The sequence below is a fragment of the Gallinula chloropus genome (assembly GCF_964237585.1).
Source record: "Gallinula chloropus genome assembly, chromosome: 1".
NCBI classification, from domain to species: Eukaryota; Metazoa; Chordata; class Aves; order Gruiformes; family Rallidae; genus Gallinula; species Gallinula chloropus.
The window spans coordinates 111,421,877-111,447,144 of NC_140085.1; the positions used below are offsets into that span (position 1 = coordinate 111,421,877).

At 43.6% G+C, this 25,268-nt stretch overlaps 1 protein-coding gene across 1 annotated transcript in view; it reads right to left on the reverse strand.

Moving 5' to 3' along the window:
* APP (amyloid beta precursor protein) overlaps positions 1-25,268 on the reverse strand; it is a 219,002-nt gene that overhangs the window by 40,639 nt on the left and 153,095 nt on the right. The window contains exons 9-12 of the mRNA XM_084271833.1: positions 22,658-22,732; positions 21,440-21,598; positions 9,436-9,564; positions 7,245-7,344 (exon numbers count right to left, since the gene is read on the reverse strand). Of these exons, the coding sequence (XP_084127959.1) occupies positions 7,245-7,344; positions 9,436-9,564; positions 21,440-21,598; positions 22,658-22,732 (463 nt within the window). The remainder of the gene's footprint in view (positions 1-7,244; positions 7,345-9,435; positions 9,565-21,439; positions 21,599-22,657; positions 22,733-25,268) is intronic.

Below are 25,268 nucleotides of genomic sequence, written 5' to 3' on the forward strand. Positions count from 1 at the left end.
GAGGTCCCTCTGAACATCAGGAAACAGTCTTTTACTTTGAGGGTGACTGAGCACTGGCACAGGTTGCCAGTGAAATGTCCACCCTTGGAGATACTCAAAAGCCACCTGGACACTGTCCTGGCGTAACTGGCTCTAGGTGACTCTGCTTGAGCAGGGAGCTTGGAGCAGATGCTCTCCAGAGCTCCCTTCCAACCCTGGTTGTTCTTGTGATTCCCTGACACTGGTTGATTCCTCACATGAACAGAGTGTATCACCTCGCTCCAACAAGTAACTCAAGTATCTTACTGAGCTATTTATGACATTCAGATCATTACAAATATATTTTATAGAGGTGGTAAAAACTGGTGACTTAGCAAAGATGGTAAGCTTGTGATGATTAAAATCCACCTGGGGGAAAAAAATAAGAGCTGATGCTTTAAAAACCAATGTCCTTGGGTACAAGAGGTCTTAACTGCTTTTATCAGACAGTACAGCTGGGCCATATCATGGCAGTGTTTAAGCATACAAAAATTATATAAAATGCTGCACACAGAATTCATTTACTTCTGTGGAAGAACTCTGCTATTTTTCATCACCGACCCCGCAAGACCTTTTTTTGCTAGAGTTCTACCAAATCACCTGTTCAACTGAATGCTATAGGGCTTCAAGGGGGGAGATTCAAGGTAAATAACCACTTTACAGAAAATGCAGATTTTTCTCTGGAAAGGCAAGGTTACTGGGTATGTACAAATATCAAGTCACACTGTGAGTTAGTGCTGGGCATCACTTCGGGGTACCTGTGCAACTGCACATTGTCTGAAGGCTGTTTCTGAGCACCTGTTCCAGTTACATTACCCCTATGGGCAAAAAGGGCTGAGCAGAATGGGAGGAACAGCAATGTATGATACAGCACAGACACACCAAATGGTCTCCTGAAAACCAGAAGGTAGGTTTTACAGCACCTTAAGGTAAAGCCTGCACATAATTGTACTACTTCCAGAAAATATGTTTAGAGTTTACTGAGAAGTTTCTATATGGTGGAGAAAAATCCATCAAATCTGAATGGAAGAAATGTTGCTGTGGAAAAATGCGCTGAGTTTAAAGAGACAAGGGCAGAAATTCAACACTTACAGTTTGGCAAAGATGACATTCCCTTGTGTCCAATACTAAAGATGCTCTCTCTTATACTAGCCAAGTGCCTGTGGCAATTTAGAAACAACAAATCCACTGACCTCCAGAACAGCAGGAAGTATAAGACTTAACAGGAATTGTCCAACCTTCCCTTCCTCAGCTACAGATTTTTATAACTGCTGCAGCTGCATAGTGGATTTGTGCCTGTTTATTTCAGCCTGGGTAAAAAGTCCAACTCCATTTGACTCGTTTAAAAAGGGAAAAAAGAAGTATTAACTGGGAAGTGTGGATAACCAAAACCAGAGGAACTGCTCTTCTCTGGAGAGAACATCTCTGGTTTCCCAGCCCTCGGTGCCCTTCTCTGTGCCTCCATGTACTGCTAGAAAGTGCTAGGATTTCACAACCACGTGGGCCTCTCCAGTGCCTGTTCTCAAGAAGAGCCAGAGTCCATGCTTACACTGGTAAGTCACAGAGTGGAAAAACATGCTAAATAAGGGTGATGGAGACACTTCTTACCAAAATGTGCTCCTATGTGAGCTAAAATGCTGCTGCAGACAAAGCCAGGAGGATTTCTGTTGACTGGATTAAGTGGGATTGTCAGCTGGTACAAACTCAGCTGTCCTCAGGATGAGGACCACTGGTGACAATTCCTCTCTCTCCTCTTTCTCTATGACAGTGCATGGAGTCTGCTCTATCAGAGTACAGATAAATCCTAGAGTGCTTACTCATTTACCCATGCATCAATATGTCTGTTTTTCATCATCAGAAAAAAACCCTCAAACCACATTATAGTCACTCTGATACCCAATAATAATTGCATAACACCATTTCTACAAGTACTTTTGCCTCTAGACTAAGAGGACACTAGAAGTGCTTCCTGTGAAGCAGACTAGAACGGCCAACTCCATGACCAACAAGCAATTTCAAGAATTTTCTAGTGTAATGTACTGAAATTGAGTCATAAGCTAATTACAGTTCTTACTTGATATGAACTAGACAGTTCTATACAATCCCACTCCAACCCCCTTGGTAACCTTACAGCAATCCTTTTAACAAGCTCATGACACATTAAATGTATGCCAGCTTCCCTTAATTATTCGGATACCTCAACGTGGCAACCCAACTTTAAATAAAGGTACAGACATCCCAAGCATTACTTCATGATTTGATGGTAAGAGTTCTTCCCTTCAGCTAAATCTTAGGACACAAAGTACATGGAAGAGTTACAGAAAAATGAGACAACAAGAAATCCCACTGGAGTCTGAAAGACATTACTAATTACATATTCAAAACATAACCTTTTAAGAGAGGATGAAAAAAACAATCCCAAAAGAAATGGCACCAAGCAGGACAGACACAAAATTTACTTTTACTAAGTCCCCAGAGGTGTGTTTTGGTTTTGCAACATCAATCCCCAAACCACAAAGGTTGTCATTTTGGACTGCCAGCCTGCTGCAAACAGCTAACACCCTCAAAACTCCTTAAGAAAAAGACCACAGAATGCATGGAGAACAGCATCCTAATTCAACCCAGGGCGAGAAATGCAGCAAGGCTGTGGATTGACTATAGGTCAAAATGAGCAGCTAGAATCAAGAAATCAACAATAAATTGTGTATAAATGCCAAAAGACCAGAACCACCTCAGGCAGCGGTAACTTTGCCCTACACAGGCACTCCAGACAACAGGCAGAGATGAAGACTGACAGGTATGGGCACTAATGGTTAAAGAGAAAGCGTTAAAAGAAAGCAGGTCCTCAGATATCTGTCTTTAGTCTGTTGCTTATCCTATATTTACAGCTGTCAAGCTTTTTCCAAAAATACTTAAAAAAATCTTCACAGGAATTTGTGAGGCAAGAGTCTCTTGCACAGATTTTGTCATGCTAAGCTGGAGCGTGCAAATACTTGAAATAGCACATGTCCCACAGCACACCACGTGCAGCTGGATGCAAGCAGCGATCTGGGGTCTGGTTGTGTCCGCCCTCCCTCCCAGCTGCACAGTCCCTGAGCATGGCAGCCAGAACACGCTGCAGAAGAACACGACGGGCACAGTAACAATAGCTTGACTTTATTTTTCAAGAGAGATTAAGTAATATTCTCCTATTTATTGCTCATAACTGAATGTCTCAGAGCTCAGCTACAACACTGCTGCAGTAGGTGGTGCTGATTATTTCATCACTGGTGGGCTAGAAAGCCCGGAGTTGGGGACATCAGTTTGGAAACAGAAGAGCCAAGGCAGGATAAAAATTCATCTCACCACCTGCCCATTTGACTGATGCACAGTCAAAGCTTTGACGTAGCTCCTGATTCAGAGCTGTGCCTGCTGTGCCACTCCCAGCAATAAATTGCCTTTCACATACATGGATAAGCAGTCTAATCAAATAAGGATTCAAAGCAGGATGTGCTCAAAGGAACTGCTGATTTCTCTTCGAGCCTGTCACTGCGCTCTCCCTGAGCTTTTGTATGTATTAAATAGCATCTGAGATTTATCAGAGCAAAAAGGTGAGTACAAATACCCAGGTAACCAAATAATCTGCTCACCTACAGTGTGCAAATAAACCTCCCTTCCCATACATTCCTGTGCCACTCTCCTATTCATGCCTGTGAGAAACACCACTTAACACCAAGAGCTGCATCAGTTGCTGAGAGTGACCTCGTTTGTAGCACATTTGCATCACTGCCCCTTGAGAAATCATTTGCAGCCAAAACACCAAATGGTCTTCTGCACAAATGACCTGCTTATGCTTTTCCAGCTTTGTCATAACAGTCACAGTCAGGCAGGTCATTACACATCGGTCAAACACTCGACACAAAAAGATCCTCACTTCATATACGTGCTGCTTTCTACCCTCTGGAGTGCTCTGGGTCTTCCTACGTACCTATACACTCAAATTAAGACTTTAAGCCAACCAACGTCAGCTGGTGATGGACACCTGTGGACAAAGACTACAACCCCTTTAAATTTTACCTTAACTTTCTGACATCACCTCTGCTGGAGTCCTGAAAATAACCAGAAGTGTTAAAAGGCTGCTGGTAGCACAGAAGCTGGGTTTTGTACTCTGGATTCTGCACCTTGAAACTATGGCTGTAAACCTGCTACTTGAGGTAAGAACTTGAAAAACATCATGTATTTTTGAGGAACTCCAAATATCCAACTGCTGGACTGTGATTCATCTGACCATTGGTCATTAGTTAAAAAGTCTTCAAACTGTTGAAGGAAACTCTATGCAACTGCCGTGTCCCAGGAATAACTCTGGAGTATTCAATGCTCAGAATAAAGACTTTAAAAATAACTGACAGAAGTTACAAGTGTGCACCTTATCTTCAGGAACCTAGACAGTACAATAACTAAACATCACCTATTCATCATGGATGAACCTCTGGTAGCAGACTGTCAGGAAGACATAAGGGAAATGATAAGGTATTCCTAGTTTAGTTTCTAAAAAACCAACTAAATCCCAAAACCTGAGATTCAAATTTGTCAGCACCTACTAACAGAGAAAACGTGTAAAATGGGGCATAATATTTCTAGCAATGAGAAAATCTAGTAAAAGCCAGTGGCTTATTAGAGGAATTTAACCCACAGCACAAATTCACAGGAAATCAGATCTCATTAATTTTGCTGCTCACAGAACTATTTGTTCAATTTAGGGAAAAACTACCTTTGTCAGAGCTGTGCCTTCTAAAGCAAAGACTATTCATTCCTAAGGTGAAAATTGTTCATGAAGAACTCTGCAGTAAAGTGTGGAACTAGAAACTGAAAGTATCATGAAAAAAGTCTGAACTAAAACATTAGCCACTTAACTTACGTCCCAGCCTAAGAGAAGAAGTAGTTTCATCTACATTTCCTTACATGTGATGGATTACTCAGACACTGTATGTGTGAGGTGTTCTTACCTAGGTTATTTTTCAACTTCCTCACTAAGTCAATGGTTCTAACAAAAGGCATTTTATGAAGCATTTGCCTCTTTAAAATTTTTGTATGAGAGTTGCAGTATTTCCTGGGATTGTTACGAGGTGCAATTTTATTAGTATTTTACTTCACAGATTCTACTGCTGTAATAGATTCCCTTTTTCATGGGTTTAGGAAGAGTACAGAGACTAAGAAATTCAATAATTTCACAACAGAATTTGAAGCAGACTTGATCAGAGCTCGAAGTTAGAAGAATATTGTCTCCTTTAACAGATGGAAATGACCTCAAAACAAAATTCCATTAAAAGCAATATGTAAAACCAAGCACACAGCCAATCTTACTAACAAAGAGAATGTTGATACTGAAAGAGAACAGGCGTTCTTCTCATTACTGCATTTTATCTAGTACAGCCCAGATCTGATTGTCTCATCTTTAATTTCTGCTGCCTGGTAACTCCCGGTATGAGAACTTATTTTTCATTGCTTTAAGCTCTGCAACACTTTGAAGAATTTTTAGTATACCAGAACTACAAAAATATCAAGGTAGGGAAAAAATACTCAAGAGACTGTGAGAGACTTTCTCTTTGAGATATCTTAGCTCCTCTCATCTTAGTAGGAAATAATATCCTATTAATTTTAGGCTCTCCCCCCCTCCCCCTCAAAAATAAATTAGTAGTACATTTGAGATTAGGAGTCAGATTTTTGTTAACTACTTAGCAGTTAATAGACTTTTGCTCCCACGTCACTTCAAAGCCTCTGAAATTCCCATTCTGTTTCAGTATTTAGGAGGGAGAAGAAAATTTAGAACAACATCCTCATCAACCATTACTGATATTAAAAGAAACTGAAATTACAAGCAAAAAAGCCCAAGGGAATGGTGGTGGTGCAGAAAGAAAACAAACTGAGCATCTTGAAGACCTAAGAGTATTGGCTGCTTCTTTGCTACAGCAGTGATATACTTTCAAATGATCGATAACACAGTGCTGGTTTGTTTTTTTTCCCCAAACACCTCTCTACAACTGCAGACACAGACTGCTGTGGAGCACAGAAACACACAGTGAAGGTTAATTACTAATTCAGTTAGCTTTGTATTCACTCCAAACTCATTCCCCAACCTCCCGGTCTCATCCCCAGCCCTCTCAATCTACCTCACAAGAACACCTCCTTCCCAATCTGTGCTTTGGACAAATGAGCCCCCCACTACTCTCTGTCCATCCCTTCCGTGTCCTAACTGCATCCTAGCACTCAGAGCAATGGCGTGCCCCGCCCCCCCCCCCCATGTTTTAAATATATCAATAATTTATTTATTCAGCTGAGGCTGGTTATCTGTGACACTAATCCATTAACTGCCATTTGTGGAAAAGGCTGTTTCAAAGACACTGACTGTCCCATTTCCTCCCCTTACAATCATCCATGCATTATTTTTCTCAAAGAAGCACATTATCAGCAGGATGCCCAGAGCTGTGGCTATATCTGATATTAGCACAGGCTAAGTGAAGCTGCCTTCCTGTAGCAGCGGCACACAGCAGGGTCTGAGAGCAGTGACAGAGATGTCACTGTTGCAGCAATGCCACAGCCAGGAGCAGGAACCTGGATGGGAGGAAATACCATTCTCCCTCACAGCTATCTGCTGTGACAACACCCAAGGAAGATGAAAACATGGGACTATTGGTACCTGACCGGTAGCCTGCGCACTGGAAGAAATGAGAGGAGATACCCATTTGGCCCACTAACCAAGAAATAAATACATGACCAGTAAGATACTTGGCTGCACTTAGCAACTTCCAATTAATACTTACATTTCTCTCAGATGCTTGGTGTCTGCAGCTAATTCTTTAGCTGGGGGATTTCCAAAACGTCTACATCAGATAATGGAAATACTTCCCATGTAAATTAAATAACCAATCCCAGGAAGGATTCGCTAAATCTCATTGTCAATAGCTGCTTCCACTATAGCAGGGAGGCTCCAAATATAAATTAACATGCTTCAGGAAAAACATTTGCAACAATATAATGATGCCACTGTATGGGTTATACAGGAATTTGTCTTCCAAATACCTGTTATAATTTAATTTATGACTTAAGAACATTGGTAAGTTTACTCTATTTTTTCAGCTGGGACACTATATCAATACCAGCAGAAGTAAGATGCTGCATTGTAGCTTTTGATGGTAATTTCTCCTCACAGAAATATTTCCCTTTTACTACGTTAATAATTTGCATACCAACTTCATCCTGGATCTCTTCTGCCACAGCAGGCACATTGTAGAGGAAGGAGAGAGACTGGTTCATGCGTTCATATATCACACGTAGATGTGTCATGACCTGTGGAAATAGAAGTATTTTAAGGAGGAGAATACTACTGCTAATTTGACATTACTATGAATTTTATAGGTTATAGAGAGCAAGACAGCTTTCACTTGTGCTAGGTATAAGATCTCAGTATTGCTCTGAGTACTGATACTGTCAAATCCATTGCAAAATTCACCTCTCTCCTACAGCTGCTACAAAAATAGCGTTCTAGATGCTCTTCTGTAGCAACTACCTGAAATCCCATGGGAATGCAGTCATTTAAAGTAGGGGTTTACATTTGCTGTGGGGCAGAGCACGTAGACAAGCAGCTGTTGTGGCAGAAATTCACGGCCTCGTGTACCCTTCAATAGCATTTACATTTGCCCATACCCCTAAGTTTCCACATAACATACAAGCCAAGTGAGCTGCAATGACTGCTGCCTCAAAATCTTTCAGCTGATTTTTTTTCTTTCCCCTTTACCTTAATACTGCAAAGAGAAACAGCACACTCTGAAAAAGCACCGTTTTTCTTGGTAAAAACAGTTGCAAATATTTTCAGCTGAAAACAAGTACATTTCCACCCATAAGCATTACTGCATTGTCTTGTGTGACTAAACTCTATTGCCTCAGGCTCCCACACGCTGCCATGTGTTGAGCCGTGCCACCCCATGATACAGGCTGCCCCAGGGTACTCTCCACAAGCATCACCTCTCTTCAGTAAGAAGGAAAACTGAGGTGAATCTTAGAAGGCTGACAGGCCAATTAGGCCTAAAGAGGAAAATGGCTTGCAGAGGGCAATTTCAACGAGAAAACCCAACAAAACAGTATGATTTCTTCAAATTATATGCTTTAGAATAACGTTTTTGTTTTCACTTTTCCACTGAAAAAAAATCCCCATCAGATTGTCCAGCCTGCCTTGCCCCAACCTTCTGACCCATACAAGAAGAGAAGATACTGTAGAAATAGTCACTGGGATGGTGATAACACCAAGTAATGCACTGCACTTCTCATATCTAAATGGCAGCTTTCAGCCATCACCTGTGCTGCCATACAATCCGTAGTCTGCAAAATCTCACTGGGTTCTGTTACTAAATAACCCAGTGGTTTAGAAACTGAAAAATCAGGGTAGATGCAAAAGGACATGCTGTAATGTTTAACACCAGGAAAGGACAACCGTCACTGAAGGACGCTCTTAGAGGTGTGCATTTCTAACCCCAGCAATTTCAAGACAGCATGACCTCGATGTACAAGTCTGGCTGGAACAGATGCTTGAGAAGTCTAATACGCAAATCGTGCCACCCAGTGAGGTATACAGTTTTGATTTAGCTTTTATAGTGATGCCAGTCAGTTCAACAACTGTGGCTCGAACAGCACTTCCCATTGTGTCCTGCAGAGGGAATGGCAGCTGATTCTGCAGATTACAGAACTAATTTTTTTACAGCTTATCCACTGTGCCCACAGTTTGAACTGCTGGTTTGGAAGCCAGATACTTCTTCAGTCTTTTTTTGCTTTCTCACCCTCCACAATTTACAAGGGCAACATAAAAGCTGTTCCAAAACACATGAGCTGAGGACTGTGGTAACGCTCGGCAGGTAGAAACACCATGAACCACAGTGTCTGTTCTGAAAGAACACGTTAAACTCGAGTGCACCACAGCAATCACATTTATAGACACTACAAGTACCTCTGCAGTGACTACAGAAAGGTGGGTTGCAGTCAGGTGGTTACACCACGTCTGGTTCTGCCGCTTCAGCTGAGGGAGGCATAACCATGTGTGGCCGCTAAATCTATTACTGACATTTTCCCAGGGGTATTATTTACCAGCTCACTAAATAAGGGCTCTGGGCATTAATGCTCTGGAGGGCTCCTGAGGAAACACCCACGACTGACTCACTGTCTGGATACACAGAAAACCCACTTTACAGTTCTTCTCAGAAGACAAATTAAACGCACCTTACTCCTACATCCCTCTGCCTTAATCTCCCACCAGAAAGCAGATTATTTTTAACTGCATGCAAAACTGTCCACAGAAAGGAGTCAGGTTATTTTTGAAAAAGTGGTTTGACAGAAACTTCACAATGTTTATTATCAAACACGTCCCCATTAACCCTCAGTGGAGATTACCTGGGATCTGATTTGGGCGGCTTTCTTTGGGTCTACCATGCGGACGTGCTCGAAGTGTTTGAGAGTATGCTGTCTGTCCTTCTGCTCAGCACGCACATACTTCTTCAGCATGTTGAACACATGACGAGGCTATGAGGAAGAAATGGGGGAAGGGAATTAGTTCAGTTCAGTAACACCAGATGTTTTAGCTCCTTGCACTCGAGATGTATCTTAAACCAAAAGCCCTTGCCCAGCCAGTACTTGCAGTTATCTTCTGAAGGCAGGTCTCACTAGTGTAGGGAACATTCATTCCCTCAACTCATTCAGCAGGATGCACCAGTGAGCAGTTGTTTTAGGTAGTGGATATGGTCCCTGGGGAAGGTGTTCAGATTTCGTTCCTGACCACAAGTTTGGCTGTAGCATTTCCTTGTCTAACCACTTTACCATTGTCCCAACGTGACAGCAAGTGCCACCTTAGAAGCATGCTAGCTAACGGATACCAAACATAAATTCCCTTCTGGCTTTGCTTCCATTCTCTCTATCAGACTCCACATCTCCACTTCCCCAACTCAGGATGCCCCCATGATCTAAGCCCTGTTTTGCAGCCTTCACCACTACTGGGCAAATCCCTCCTAGAAGACCCCCAGAAACCCAGACTCCACGGGAAGCATTTCAAAGACTCCCCATATACGCCCTACTATGCTGAATGCTCAAGCAGTACCTGCATCCATCAAAGATACTAAAACACTGGCAACAAGAAATGTTACAAGTGGTAAGTCTTACCAACAGTAAAACCGAATGCACACATTCTGAGTCAAATCAGAAGGTAACCTGCCCAAGAACTGTGCAGGAGATGACGGGAAAGCTTTGCTCTAAGCCAAGGAATAATTATCAGACTTGATTGTAAAAGTCAAAAAACCCAAACAAGCAGAAAATGAAAAAAAAATTCAAGACACTTGTGGTACCGATAATACACATCCAGAACACACAACTACAAAGCTGTAAGAAAAAGGGCCACCTACTTCATTCTTCTGAAGGTACTGAGCTTTGGTGCCAGAATAAGTCTTAGCCTGTATATACACTGCAGGTGATTTTAATTAGTAAAAGCTATTAAATTGTACTGGGTCTGGCTGAGATGGATTTAATTTTCCCCACAGCAGCCCTTGCAGCGCTGCGCTGTGTATCAGTAGCCAGCAAGGTGGTGATGACACACCAGTGTCTGGCTACCGCTGAGCAGTGCTGGCACCGCACCAAGCTGTCTCTCCAGCAGTTCTCACCCAACACGAGTAGGCTGGGGGTGAGCAAAATCTTGGAAGGGGACACAGCCAGGACAGCTGACCAAAGGTGTATTCTATACCAAAAAAATGTCTGCTCAGCAATAAGAAGCTGAGAGAAAGGGTGAGGAAGTGGCATTTGCTATTTTATGACTGTCTTCTGGAGACAATAGTATGTGCAAGTAAAGCCCTGCTTTCTGGGAAGTGGCCAGACATCACCTGCTGATGGGAACTAGGGAATAAATCTTTTAGTTTTGCTTTGCTTCAGGATGTGGCTTTCCATTTTTGCTTTATTAAACTGCCTTTATCTCGCCCCACAAGTTTGAGGTTGTTTCTCCCCCATCTTATTTTGGTCTCCTCCCTGCCCTGCTGAAGACAGGAATGATAGAGTAGCTTGGTGGACACCAGGTGTCCACCAAGGTTAAACCACCACATAAATATATGTCTCAGGGCATATAACTGAATAGGAACAGAAGAAAGGACTGGAGCTGAAGGGAACATGAAAACATACAGAGTGATGCTAGAGCAGCGAAGACTGAAACCACATACTTCTATGCACTTTCCTACTCTGTACAAAACTACAGTGCCAAAATGGGGAAAGGTTCTCTAGCATTCAGCTAAGACATGCATTTTTAGCTCTGTGTTTGTGATGGATTCTGGAAATCCACTCCCACTCCCCCCACAGCTCTGCCTGTGCTATCGTGTTCGTCCATTCTACCTGAAGCCACCAAGCAGTGCAAACCATGAAGCTGATGCAGGTGAGAAGAGAGGGAAAGGTGACCTTGCTCTGCAGTAGATTAAAGAATGAGCAGAAGTGGTGAACAGCTGGCCTGGACACTGGCAGGGATACAGGGAAGAGGGTGGAGGAGTGACACAGTAAGCGTCAGAGGCTCTGTGCACTGCTTTCTGAAGCAGGAAGAACTGTGGGCGAAGTTAAAGCTTTAAGAAGACTTAGGATTCGTGGGCAAATATAGACCCTGAACTAATTTAACATTTACACAAGAGATGAATACTAAGCTACAAAGCTCAAAGATTTAAGAATCTCTTCAGCTTAAGAGAAGCAACAGATTTAAAAATGTCTGAGGGAAGTAAACCAAAGGTTATTTGAAAAAGATTTGTTGGACTGAAATAGAAGATGTGAAGCCACTCTGTGCCAGAGGATTAAACTTAGTGGCTCCAAGACTGAAAATTCATTCATGAGGAAAATAAAAGCCAAGAACCCTGGGATCAAGTTGCAAGAAACTGTGGACAAATGTTGGAAAGTAAGTAATCCTCATAACATTACGGTAACGGCAAAACAACCTGAAATGCCAACCGTAAAACTTTGTAGGAACAAAGGCTAGGAAACCAGAAAGGTTAACAACAGGAAAAAATTGAAGACAGAAAATGTTGTTACCTTTCCTGACATTTCAGCTTTCCTTGCACCCGAGGCACGTTATGACAGCAGGCTTAGGCAAATTAGAAAGAAAAGGTTTAATTTCTACTTCTTCAATAAATTTAAGCGTTTGTTTTCTCTCAGTACATTTGTATTCATTGCACTATGTCAATGAAACTTTTACATTAAGGGTCAAAAGCTGATCTGTTTATAGGATAACAAGCTGGAAAATACCTGTCAATTATCACTACATAGTTGTAGTCACTTGGGTAAACCGGCCCACCTTTAGTGCCTTTCGCAACACTGCAAAATGTCACAAACTTGTAAATCTAAAGGATAGATGAACACGAAGGTTCCTAGCCTATCTGGCCAAGACAGCTTCCTGTGATGGCAGCAGAAAAATGCAAGTCAAGAATAGGACAATGTAGATAGAATATTAAATGCAAGGCATTTCTTTACAGGGGCAGTGACTTTGCTTTTTTTCAAGCAAAAAAACCCCGCCAGGAACTTGCTGTATGAAGTCAGACCTAACTGCCTAATATCCCAGTCATGCTGGATCAGGTCACACCTCAAACCTTCCCAACAACTCTGCACTGCTACTGTCTCACAGCTTCAGAGCAGCGGCTACAGGCTTAAACTGCCAGAGCTGGTGATAGGCAATGACCAGGCTCCCACTTGCCTGTGGTGCTTACAGTGAACGAGGACCAAGTTCTACAGCTAAATGTAACGTTAACAGTAAAAAAAAAAAGATTTAATTCATGATTCTCTCAATGTCTAGATGTGTAGGCCTATGCCTTGCATAGTTTAACAAATTTACCTATCGGCAAAAGTACCTCTTTGCCCCAAGCCCCCGCTCCGTAATGCATTACACATTTTCCTTAAAATGTCATTATGGACTGAAATGGTTCTGCTTAAAAATCCCACACAGACAAGCACTTTTGCAGAGGTACTTTCAGCAGCATTTGCCTCCAAATCCAGTACACTGTGCAGTGATATGAGCCCTTGTGACGGCAGAGCTGAGAGGCCACCATGAAGGATCAAGCACAGAGGAGAGGGAAGGCTCCACAGGCTGAGGAGATGCAGTCAGACCCTGTGTCTGGAGCTATTACATCCACAGCTGTCTGTTACTTTGACCCTTGGCAGGAACCTTCAGATTAAATTATAAATGAAAGTGGTGCTATTAGCAGCTAAATTAAGTTCATGAGGCCCGAGCTCTGACACTGTCTGTGACAGAAGAACAAACGGCTGATGCGTCCCAGGGCCAGCTTAGCACTTCTCACTCTTCATAAATAATGTACCAGCCACCAAACTTCATTAAAAAACTCTGGGGTTAGTGCTTGAAATTCTGCTGCGTGCTTTGCCAGGGGAAACTCAGTGCATTCGTGTCGGTGGCCACCTAATAAAAAGGCTCCCTGCAGAACAGCCAGCTTGTAACAGCCATCAGGGGCTGGCCTAAGCCTCCTGAAACAATTCCACTAATGTCAGTCGTCTGTGCTTGTTTTGTTGGCTTGGCTTTTTCATCCTTTCTCTGAAAGCAACCAGGATACTCCCAGCAGGACTTGTAGTATTCCTGTGGTTTTAGTCACCCTGGTTGATGTCACTGGCAACCACCATTTACCCAGTGACAAAAACATCCAGTGGCTTCCTAATCAACAGGAGCCAGCTTCAAATTCAGCGTGCTTATCACTTCCTCAGCCTCAGGGCACAGACTATTTGGGCAAAAGCAGAAAACCACACAGAATGCCCCCAGCAAGGTGCACGGTGGGCAACGCAGGGTGAAGCGGTGTCAGAGCTGCTGTTACACGCAGCTTTCCACTACCTCAAGCACACGCTGTCGCTCCATTTGCTCTGACCAACGTCGTTCCAACGCCCCCCACCTTCCTGCAGATTCAAACACCTGCTTCTTACCTAAAACTAAGCACAGATCAACTGTAGCCCTTTCACAAGCCCTCGTGACAGGCCAACAGGGGCACTCACGTCTGTGGGCACTTTAGTTGTTAAGTTTAAAACCCTGTTTATGCTGGAGATTGCTGTCCAAGTATTATGTTATACTTGTTGGACTGTATGTATGGACTTGCACATATTCATTTGGTACACAGTAGGCAGATTTGCAGATTGTGTATGTAGTCTGCGTAGAACTTCTACCCAATCTTTGGGGAATCTGCCTACTCTTACCTGGAAAACGTTCTTTCTGTGAACACAAATATGTGTCAGGGTAGAGTTAAGGACCTGTACTCCAACACCCTGGTTTAAGAGGTAGTCCTGAACACTGGCTAATGTGTTTCAAGTTACTTGTGGTACAAGCCCAAGTGAAGTATGTCAATGACCAGTGCCTGGAGCTCTGTCTAGAGATAAATGAGGAGCCAAATGAGAGCCTACGGGCCAGGATTAAAGGGAAAGCAGGGACAGGGGCACTGTGGTGGGAGTCTGCTACAGGCCACCCAAACAGGAAGATGGAGTGGATGAGGTCTGCTATAGATTGGCTGTTGGGGACCATGAAGCTCAAGGGCACTTTTTGCTGTTTGTTTAACATCTTTATAAGCAACGTGGACAGTGGGATTGAGTGCACCATCAGCAAGTTTGCCAACAACAGCAAGCTATTTGGTGTGGCTGACATGCTGGAGGGAAGGGATGCCACCTAGAGGGACCTTGACAGGTTTCAGAGGTGGACCCATGTGAACTGCATGAAGTTTAACAAGGCCAAAAGAAAGGTCCTGCACAAAGGTTGGTGCAATCTCAAGCACAAATACAGGTTGTGCTTGGAACAGATTGAAAGCAGCCCTGAGGAGGACTTAGCAGTGTTGGTGGAGGAGAAGCTCAACATGAACCAGCAATGTGCACTTGCAGCCCAGATAGCCAACTGTGTCCTGAGCTGTATCAAGAGTTGTGGCCAGCGTGTTGAGGGAGGTGATTCTGCCCCTCTGTTCCACTCAGGTGAGGCCCCACCTGGAGCTCTGCATCCAGCTTTGGGGCCCCAGCATAAAACAGACTTGAAGCTGCGTCTCGCGCATGAAGACAGGCTGAGACCAACTGATCTTGTTCAGCCTGGAGAAGAGAAGGCTCCGAGGAGATCTTATTGCAGCCTCCCAGTACCTGAAGGGGCCTACAGGAAAGATGAAGAGGGACCCTTTAACAGGGAGTGCAGTGACAGGAGAGGTGGTAATGGCTTTAAACTGAAGGAGGGCAGATTTAGGAAGAAATTATTCATTATGAGTATGGCGAGGTGCTGGCACAGGATGCCCAGAGAAGCTGTGGCTGCCACCTCCCTCGCAGAGTTCAAGGCCAGGTTGGATGGGGCTTTGGCAACCTGATCTACTGGAGGATGTCCCTGCCTGTGGCAGGGGGTTGGAACTAGATGGGCTTTGAGGTCCCTTCCAACCCAAAGCACTGTATGAAATTTCTGATGGCTCCTTGGCTACCTCATGGCAGGTTCCAGCCCCTCTGACTTTGTAATGCAGTGCCTTTATTTCCGGTGGCATCAGCATCAAGTTAAAGTCACTCCCACAAAGGAATCATACCTAAAGTCTAAAGTGTCTGAAAACCAGTTTCTAGTAAGTTAAATACATACACATAAATATAAATTTGAATACACATGCATTTATATATTGTATATTTATATATAATATAAATTTGAATACACATGCATGTATATATGTCCCCCATGAACTCTACATTGATCCTAGTCTACTATTTCAGATTTTAAGGGAGTGATGAAACAGTATGAGCCAACTGAACTTGGAAAAAGGAAACATCAAATGTAGTTTGGTTGCTACAAACACAATTTACAGTCCCCCTGCCTGGAAATCCAAAATACTTAACTACAGAGAAACAACACAAAAATTGTATTAAAGCACCGCTGTGTATTTAAAATACAGCTTCCTGGCTCTCTGCCATGGAACCTCCATGGGAAATTCTGATCTGGCTTGTCATTTTGATCAAAATTCTATCTAAATCAGAGAGAAATGTTTCATCAAGTTGCACTGTGCAATTTAATCTTGCTTCTAGAGAAAGAAAAGCAATTGCCTTTCTGATTGCTGCTCTTGAAACGTGCAACAAATGTTTCTTTATTCACTTATTAGGAATATCCTGTATACCATATTAAGTATTTTCCCTGCTATGCTATTTACTTGTGGGTCAGGGATGATCCTAAAATGAGCTACTGTATTTGTGTCAAACAAGAACAGCTGGTTAGGGTGAATGCAAGGCTTTTCACTCAAGGATGTGACACAAGTGAACACCCATCCAGCCACCTCTCATGCAGAGCTAAAGATGCCTTCTCATAATTTATGCTAATTCATAAGAAAACATGTTACCACACACATCACATCCCATATACGTGGCTGTAATGGTACTCGACACTCGCCTTTGCCTGCCCTCCCCAGGACTCTTCTTGGGGCAGAATAAAACAAAAGCAGTGAGTGTGTCAATCTCATCATTTCCTTTTCAGGATCTGAACTTAGTCGAATCTGACAAATGAAGATAAATTTTGCTTCTGCTCACTCCTTTAAAGCTTTGCATTTTAGATATAATGAAGCTGGCACGGCTCTGCAGAACTGGGTACCCATCTGGAATCGCCTCTTCTGTCTTTAGTTCGCTCATAAAAGAAACCTACTGGCAAGCTGAGGTGTATGACTATACCATATGCTCAAACCCACAGATTGGGGAAAAAACCCAAGACAGTCCGGTTTTATTCACATAAAAGCTTTGGAAGCTGCTGGAAAACGGAGTCAGGTGACCACGTTTCTCGAAGTCTGACCTGGTTTAAAAGCAGAGCTGAAATCCAGGCAGCCTGTTTCACAAAACCCTTCCAAATTCAGTGTACGTGAGAAATTCCACAGCCCTAAGTTTATGAGTTTAGAGGACTGGAGCTGAAGGGTGGAGCATTAGGGCTGGATTGCTCTTTCCTACTGCACAGGAGGATTTTTATCGCTAGATCAGCAGCGAGGCTTTGGCCGGCCTCCAACTGCACATTTCCACAGCAACCTCGCTGGATTTGGGAAAGGCTTCGAGCTTCCTGAATGCAGAGACACTGAGAAAGGGCCCCTCTCCAGACCTCTCTTTCATGCCCAAATAACCAAACCCAACTAGTTTCAGCTCCCTCCATCTGAACAGACGCTGAAGGTACCAGAGCAAAACCTGAGGGCAACAAGAAAAGAAAAAACCATGGCAAAACCAATAATTCAAGTGGATTAAGGTACACGCTGGGGTTGATCCTAATGATCCTGATCTGCTTGGCAATAATTGCCATTTCTGTAAAATGGTGCCAAATTGGAAGAGAAAATTTAAAAGTGATTTTTATCATTACATGCTCACTTTATGTGCAAAGTGAGGAGGTTAATTAATTACCTTTCAAAATTTTCCTGTAGGTTCCCTTGCTCTGCAGCCCTTTATGTCACCACTATGCTGGATTTGTTTTCTCCTTCTCTGTGGCCCCCGCCACTGGCTTCCCACAGAGCATGTGCATCTCATACAAATGAAGATTCAACAGGGAGACATAAATCCAGCAAAATCTGACATGCACGTGAAAGAGGGAATATAAACAAATTATAGAATCAACCTGCTCACAGGGAATGATGGATTTGAATTCCTCTATTTAACTTGCAAAATGAAGGGGAAAATTTCCAACTGTTATAAAAACTAGAGGCATATTGGTTCCAGCTGCCGCTAATCCCTCTTTTCTGTAGTAAGGCCATCAAGCAGGATGAAACAATACAATATTTTGACACTGAAAACTGAACAGCTGCATCCCATTTTCAAAGGCAACAAAGTATAGCAGCACAGCTAAGCTGTATCAGGAGTCAAGGATGAGGATCAAATTTTAAGTTTCTGAGCAGCCTGCATGACAGTGTGAGCAGAACAACAGTACAAAGATTTGGTTTTGCTCAATTTTGTTTCCTAGTAGACCTTGAAGCTATGCAGTGTCATCTGTATCGGCTCCCTTGCTGCCCAGAGTAGCATCCCAAGGCACTCCTCTGACACTACTAGGCAACCATCTGCACAACACCTAAAAAAATCTGCAGTTAAAAGTTTTTGGACTTGTACAGAAGCTATTCATAAAGGATTCCCAGAATTTTGCAGTTTTATGTAGAATGGCACTGAAAGCCACAGGTTTTTCCAGGCATGTGTATGAATGCAATGACGATGCTACCGGCCCAGACCAACGGTTCTCCTGGTCCCCTATCTTGCTGCCCTACAAGGAAAGTCTTCTCCAAAGAAGCAAGCAAATGGTGATACTTCTCCAGACACAGGCTTCCAGCTTGCCCCTGTCAACAATTCAAAGGACTTTCTGAGCCAGAGGAGGTTTTTCCTCAACTTCCTCAAAGAGGCTGCCTCTTGAACATGAGCACCATACAATCTGCATACATAAAGACAACAGGAATTCCCAGTGGACCAGGATTTCATCACGCATGGAGAACCATGCACTCCAACCATGATCAGTCTGACAGCAAGGGGAGTGCCAGACCTGCTGTGCTTCTATGGTAACTGATCTGCAGGCAAGACTGGGCATGGATTTCTAGACATCTAAAAGAAATACGCAATCCTGCTGCTACAAGTGGTCTAACAGAAGTCAAAAAAAATCTTGGGAATGTTCAAACTGAAGTGCAAGGCACTACCTCCAAGTGGTTAAACAGCATATGGAAAACATTTTATGCACACACCCCCATATACATTATATATATGGACCAGGTTTACAGTAACCGTCCCTCCCAGCTGTGTGCAGAAGACATACACTTTAATAAAAAAGCCTAACTTCATTTTTCAGTTTAAACCCAATTTCTGTCCTTCTAACTTAAGAGAAAGAGACTCCATCACTTTAAATATTCAGAATCTACTTTTGTAGCAAATATATCAACAGCAAACCATTATCTCAAGCAGGCTGTGGAAGGGGGTTCTTAAAAATATTTTGTAGAACCCCAGAAAAGAAATCTCCCTTTTGTAAGATTGCGTAACACGTCACCAGTAAGGTTTTGTCTGACTCTCCCAAAGAAAACACAGTTGCATCACGTGCACTTTTAGTTTAATGGGGAACCACCAGGGAGAAATATGGCTTGGGTATGGGAGGTGGATTTTCCATTAACCCCATTTTCTCTGACTCGGCAGGCAAAGTTTGGAATCACAGCGTATTCAGGCTTCTGGCTTCACATCCTGCAAAACAGTTAGCAGACTGGATCTGTTCATGAGGCTGTCCAGCTATTACCAATCACTCCTCAGGTTTCACCCCCTGCCCCACTACAGCAGCAGAGAAATCCTCCTGCTGAATTGGTTGGCTCTTCCACACGCCCTGGCACACGTGACCAGCAGTTCTGAGGTACGTGCCTGGCTTGTCAGCAACCGCAGGGCACACGACCAGGAGATGCTGAGGCAAGGACAGTACCATCAGCAAGGCTGGCAAAGGAACTGTTTAGAGACATTGCCCTTTCAACTGTTCACCCAGACTAGTTTTGAGATGACTCACTGTTTGGCAGCAGCTTCAGCTGATGTTACCTTCATGGTTGCTGCCAGCTCTTCTCAGAATGGTTAGCTTTGGTAGGGACACAATAGAGGATGCACCTCAGGCTTTTCACACCACCTTCAAGACTTAGAGAAGTACATACTCTGGCAGAAACTGGAGTCATATATCAAACAGTGTTCTTGGACACAGCATTTTGGGCCTGATGCTCTCCCACTGACACAGTAAACTTATTAATTTAAACGTCCTGGGAGCTGACTACGAGCAACCCAAGCATAAAATGCAGGTTCTTCTGGTCCTGAAGTCAGTGTAAACATTTTTGCCCCCTTAGTGTTCTGCAGCTGAAGTTCACTTCCTCCCCCCCGTGAATATGTCACCTGTGTTCCAGTAACATGAAAGGTCAAGTTCCCTTGTGCTAAGAATGAAGTTGCACATTTGACAGCTCTAGAGACCACTCTGCAGTTATATGTGGTCCCCATCTTCACCTTCCACAACCTCAGGTACCGGCAGAACCAGTGTCAGCCTGATCCATAGACAACCTGAAAACTTTTAGGGATACTTCTCATTTGCACAGGGCTTAACTTTACAGCAACAGATGATTGGCTAAAGCCAACTGCGAAATCTTTATCTGAGGTGAACTACCCAAAACCACACTGCAAGAGAGGAGACATGGCAACCTGCAGCCAGCCGATGTGCTCACCTCATGTCACCCCCAGGTCTGAGCTGCCAACACCAGTTTCCTGAAGGAAGCAGCATCCCAGCCTGGAACTCGCTAATGAGACACTCGAATCCAAGCCCTTCACTCACAACAGTCAGAGGTTGTTACTACATGCATCTCACACTCAGACCAAACAACATCCCCTACCAATTTAATAGAGAGTAGATTCATCTTCCACAAGTTACTGTGCTGCAAAACACAGATTAACTCTTCATGCAGCTACTCTGAAGTGTCCCCCTGAGACTTTTGCCTAAGCAAGAGATTTTTGTTTTATGAGGCACACAGTAAAAACAAGAGACTTCTGCACCATGGGGTGGAAAAAAAGCTTGATGATTATAAAGAACTAAAATTATAATAACCTTTCCATGTTCACTGAAAATGTAGCTTTCTCTACAGAAGGAAATTTATTTAAAACATGTAATTTTACCAGATTAGCCATATTGATGGAATTCCCTGCGAGGCCAAATTGAGGGTCTAATGGCTACATCTCACACTGCTGACCCTAAAAGTCTTTCACTAGTGTAATGCTTTTTCTATCTAGGAAGTGTTCCAGAGGAGGGAGGTGTACGAAACATTTGACTGTTTCCCCAGCGTGTTCATGGAGATTCCCTTCTGGAGGTACCGAATACAAACATCACAGACACATACGGAGTCATTAAAAATCCCCTTTCACCCACATTCTCAACTTTCCACATGCTGGTGTTTACACCCAGCAACAGCCATCACATCCAACACAGACAACCCCGAACTGGTAGCGTGCTGCCTTCACATCATCCAACAACACTCACTACTAGCTCCTTCACCAAACACTTCAACAGTTCATCAAACCAAACAGAAAACCACAATCACGCTCAGCCTTAAGCTCCATCCTGACACGATGAAGTATCCCGCTGTGCATCACTCAGAGCAAAGCTATCACCCATCCTTCTGCAGGATCTGAGTGGCTACACTTTCTGGCAACCTAGCCACCTCCACACTGTCTGCTTAAAGGTCCATACATACGTGTGTGTTATGTCTGGGGCAGGGCACGCGCTCGTGCCTACGTTTGTGTACACACACAGCCCGCACAACGTGACTGGCAGCTGCAGCAGCTTTTGCCCAGGGAACTAGCACTAGTGGGACTGTAACTGGGCACATACCCTTTTTCCCCAGGACAGCCACAGTGATTTTGACACAGCCAGCAGAGTTTGTGGCGGCATTGCACTCACCCTGGGTGGGACAGTCTGCAGGGCTGTGATGTAGTTCTCCAGAGCAATGCGGCGACGGTCGTTCAGCATGGCTTCCACCCGTGCCATGTGAGTCTCTACCAGCTGTTGCCTTTCATTTGCTGCTTCTTGTTCCAGCGACTCCACTTTCTCCTGGAAATGCTGAAAAAACATCCATCACAACAGGAACGGCAAAGACACCACCCTCTAGAGATCAGCAGATGCAAACACCTTCCCATGCACATCGTCAAAATGTTTCCCCGTGTCAGTCTAGCTTGGCTCCCAGGGAATCTGTGCTGAATCGATGCCGGTGGGAACTGCTGATGCCCTGTATTCCTGAACAGCTAGCCAGATTTTTATTAATCTCATTAGATATTCCTGTTGTGTTCAGCACAACCACCAGTGAATCTTTTATTTGCCCCCTGACTATGGTCCAGTGCTCAAGAATTGTGCCCACATGAGGGTGGAGCTTGGCAAATATATAATCCCTGAAATCATGTGGGTTTTCCATGGATCAACATGACTTCACGAGCACATCTACATTAAAAAGTTCCAACCTGAACAAATTCTTATAAACCAACCACCATGAAGAAAATCTGAGCCCAAACTTACCCAATAAAGGAAAAGATGAGTTGGGTAAATTGCAGAGAGGGCAAAGCTGTGGGATCGAATGTGTGATGCATCTGGTTCAGAACTCTATCTTTTCATAGTTTTGCATTGAAATCATTGTAGCAGGACTGAATAATGCCAGACATAGCCACAGTGGGATTCAAGGAGCATGTGGCGTGTCACAATTTTTGAATGATAGTATAATTTTTGGATAAAATAATCTTGGCTCAGGGTTTCTTTCAGATAAAACTGATGATGATTCCTTCCTTAAATCACATTTTCCATCTCTGCTTTAAGCTTAGGCCCTGCAGCTTGTATTAGTTTATCACGGCCTAAATTTTGAAAGGGGCCCACGGGAGCTGAGTTTTCAGTTCTCACTGAAAGCAAACCTAAATTCAAGCAAAGTTCTGCCCCTCCACGCAGTCACAATCAATGTCCTGCCCTGCAGTTCCAGGGACTGGCTGCAAAGTACAGAGATACCCAGCAGCCACTAATGGCTGGAAACAAAACCAGCAATAGCGAGAGCAGAGAATAACACAAAATCCCCACAGAAGTAGGATGTACTTTAACTGTGGGCCCAGTCAGTAAAGCTTTGGTTGCATTTTCCTTTACCTGGATAACAGCTTTCTTGTCGGCCTTTGGCAAATTCTTCGCTTGGCGCTCTGCCTCTTCCCACTCTCTCATGACCTAATGAACAAAACAAGGAGCGTGACTTTATTTCCTCTCTTGTCCCAGGGCTTAGCAACAGCCAGACACCGCAGCTCCAGCAGCCAGCTTTTTATATTCCTCTCCTTTTATCTCTCTAAAAAAGCAGTTACAGCATTTAACGAAGGTGGGATCCTGTTGTTAAATTAAACAAGGATGGTACTTCTACGTCTGCACATCACGCAAGCTCCCGAGACTCCGCTGTGAAGCAACGTGGCCGTTAATTGTCCCTCAAGTGAGGGAAGTAGAGGTCTCTGGGGGTGACCACACCAACCCCCTTTCATCTCAGACATAAAGGAAAACGCTTCCATCTATTGTATGTCCTGGGTCAAAATGAGTGGGTTTCTACTTGTTCTAAGCGATGCTTATTTCGGTACCACAAAACCTTACAGGTTTATCCGGACTGTGGCACTGGCCTTTGAGTAGGACAGATCAAGAATTAGATGGAATTTGCGCTAGTCTGTCCAGAAATAGGTGTCAAACACTTCAAGAACAGAATATATTTATATCTCAAGTACAAAGCTGACGGAAAAATGATGTAGGAGAACTTTCAGTACCATTCCTTTCAACAACGTGAGAAGCCACGTCCTCCTGTAGCACAGGGCAGTATTTCAATAGTCAGGGAATGAGTTACTCTGAGCATCTGAAACCTTCTCATGGTCATACGTAGGGACTTTACTCATTTCACACCTAGACAGCAATCTCCCCGGATAACACATTTTATGCAGGAACAATCGCTCCATTGAATGCAATGAACACAAATCAGGGACTTGCTTATTCGTAGGATTAGCCCAATGTCAGAAGAAGACAGAAGAAACCTAGAAGCAATGACTCAAAATGCACATTTCCTTTCCTTCACACACTTCCTACCATTTAACAGAAACAGTCATACATACTCTTTCTAAGGGGGGTTTAGGAAAGAATCACAGAATATAGTGAGTTAGATCAGCACCTGCCCCTTTGCTCCCCCTCGTCAGGAAGCCATAGACCATGATGAGGTCTGCCCTCAGCCTCCTTTTCTCCAGGCTGAACAAAGTGACTTCAGCTTCTCCTTGCAAGTCTTCCTCTTCTGGGAGGCTAACGTGGTGCTCAAAACTTTAAAATGGGAAATTGTTTTGTCTGCTTCTGGGCTTCAGCAGAAGCACAGTTAGACAGGAGCCATAAGCATAAAGACCTGAATCAAGTACTTAGAAATCACTCTGTTCTTTTACTGGTAACTGTCACCTGAGACTTCAGTCCCAAGAACTGTACCTTATCTTCTCACTAGGGAAATAAACATTGATGTGCAAATTGCAGCCAAAGCCCAAGGAGACAGCAAACCAAAATTACAATGGGACATGGAAATTCATTTGTAAGGGATTGTAGCAAGCAGCTGGTGACAGAGAACATGATGCACAGCACGCTGAAGTTACAGGTCACCCCATGACCAGTTACTTTCCCAGCATTTTGGCACAGGAGATCTTAACACTGTTCTGACAAAGCAGGACCGGAGGACATGAACTGACACCACAACTTAGAGCACTGTTATGTGCTCTGGAAAAAACCCAACCAACTAATGCTCAGAGTGCTGCTGTGCATCACGTGCACATCAGGTATTCATCTCTTAATTGTGCACATAAGCCTTGTGATTGTGGCGGCTGAGAAAGCTTCATTCATGTGTATGGGCAGCACCTTTCTAGAGTCCTGAAGCATCACTGGTGCCAGGATGTGAATGTCACAGAAGACCCAGAAATTATGGAATTAATTCAAGTCATAAACAACAATAATGTGTTCAAGCTCGAGCACTGGCCTAGCTTAGCAGCTTTACCATTTTCTTCTCCTTCCTCTCCTCTTACACCTTCAAACCACGTCTGACACCTGCCTAATACTTTTTTACACTCTGAATGAGCAGGTGAAGGATTTTCAGCACAGTTCCCTTGCCATCTTTACCCCCCGAATTAACCCTCTGCTAACCCATACGATGAAAACAAGCACTGTGGGTAACGTGGTAAGGAGACCTTCGGCTAGGCTAGACCTGTTTTATTTCTCTGAACTTCTAAGGGCAGGATGGAAGGCAGGATGGCAAAATGACAGCCTACACAGCTCATTGGGAAGGATGTAAATTATGGGATTCTGAGTTCAGCTGTGGTGCAACAAGAGCGAATAGCTGGCAGAAAGAACAGAATTATGTGGCTGTTTCCAGAAAGAATATTCAATGTAAAGATTGCCAAGCTGTGCTTTGAGTGCTGATTTCTGCAACTGAGAAGACTTCAATGGTTGAAAGGACTTGCTGTGTATGTGCTAACTGAACATACAGCTGCCCTAGAGCTATTTATGGGAAGTGCTACCACCCAGAGAAAACTCCTGCTCTCTCCGAAGGTCATCGCTTTAGAGAATTATGAGTGACTAAGAAATATGCTGTATGTAGTGCTCTGCAGGAAACCAAAGAGCAAGAAGGAAAAAAAAATAATTCCCCAGATACAAACGTTCAGAAAAAGGCTTGGACTTGGCCTCTATGCACTTGAAAAAACCCTGTTCT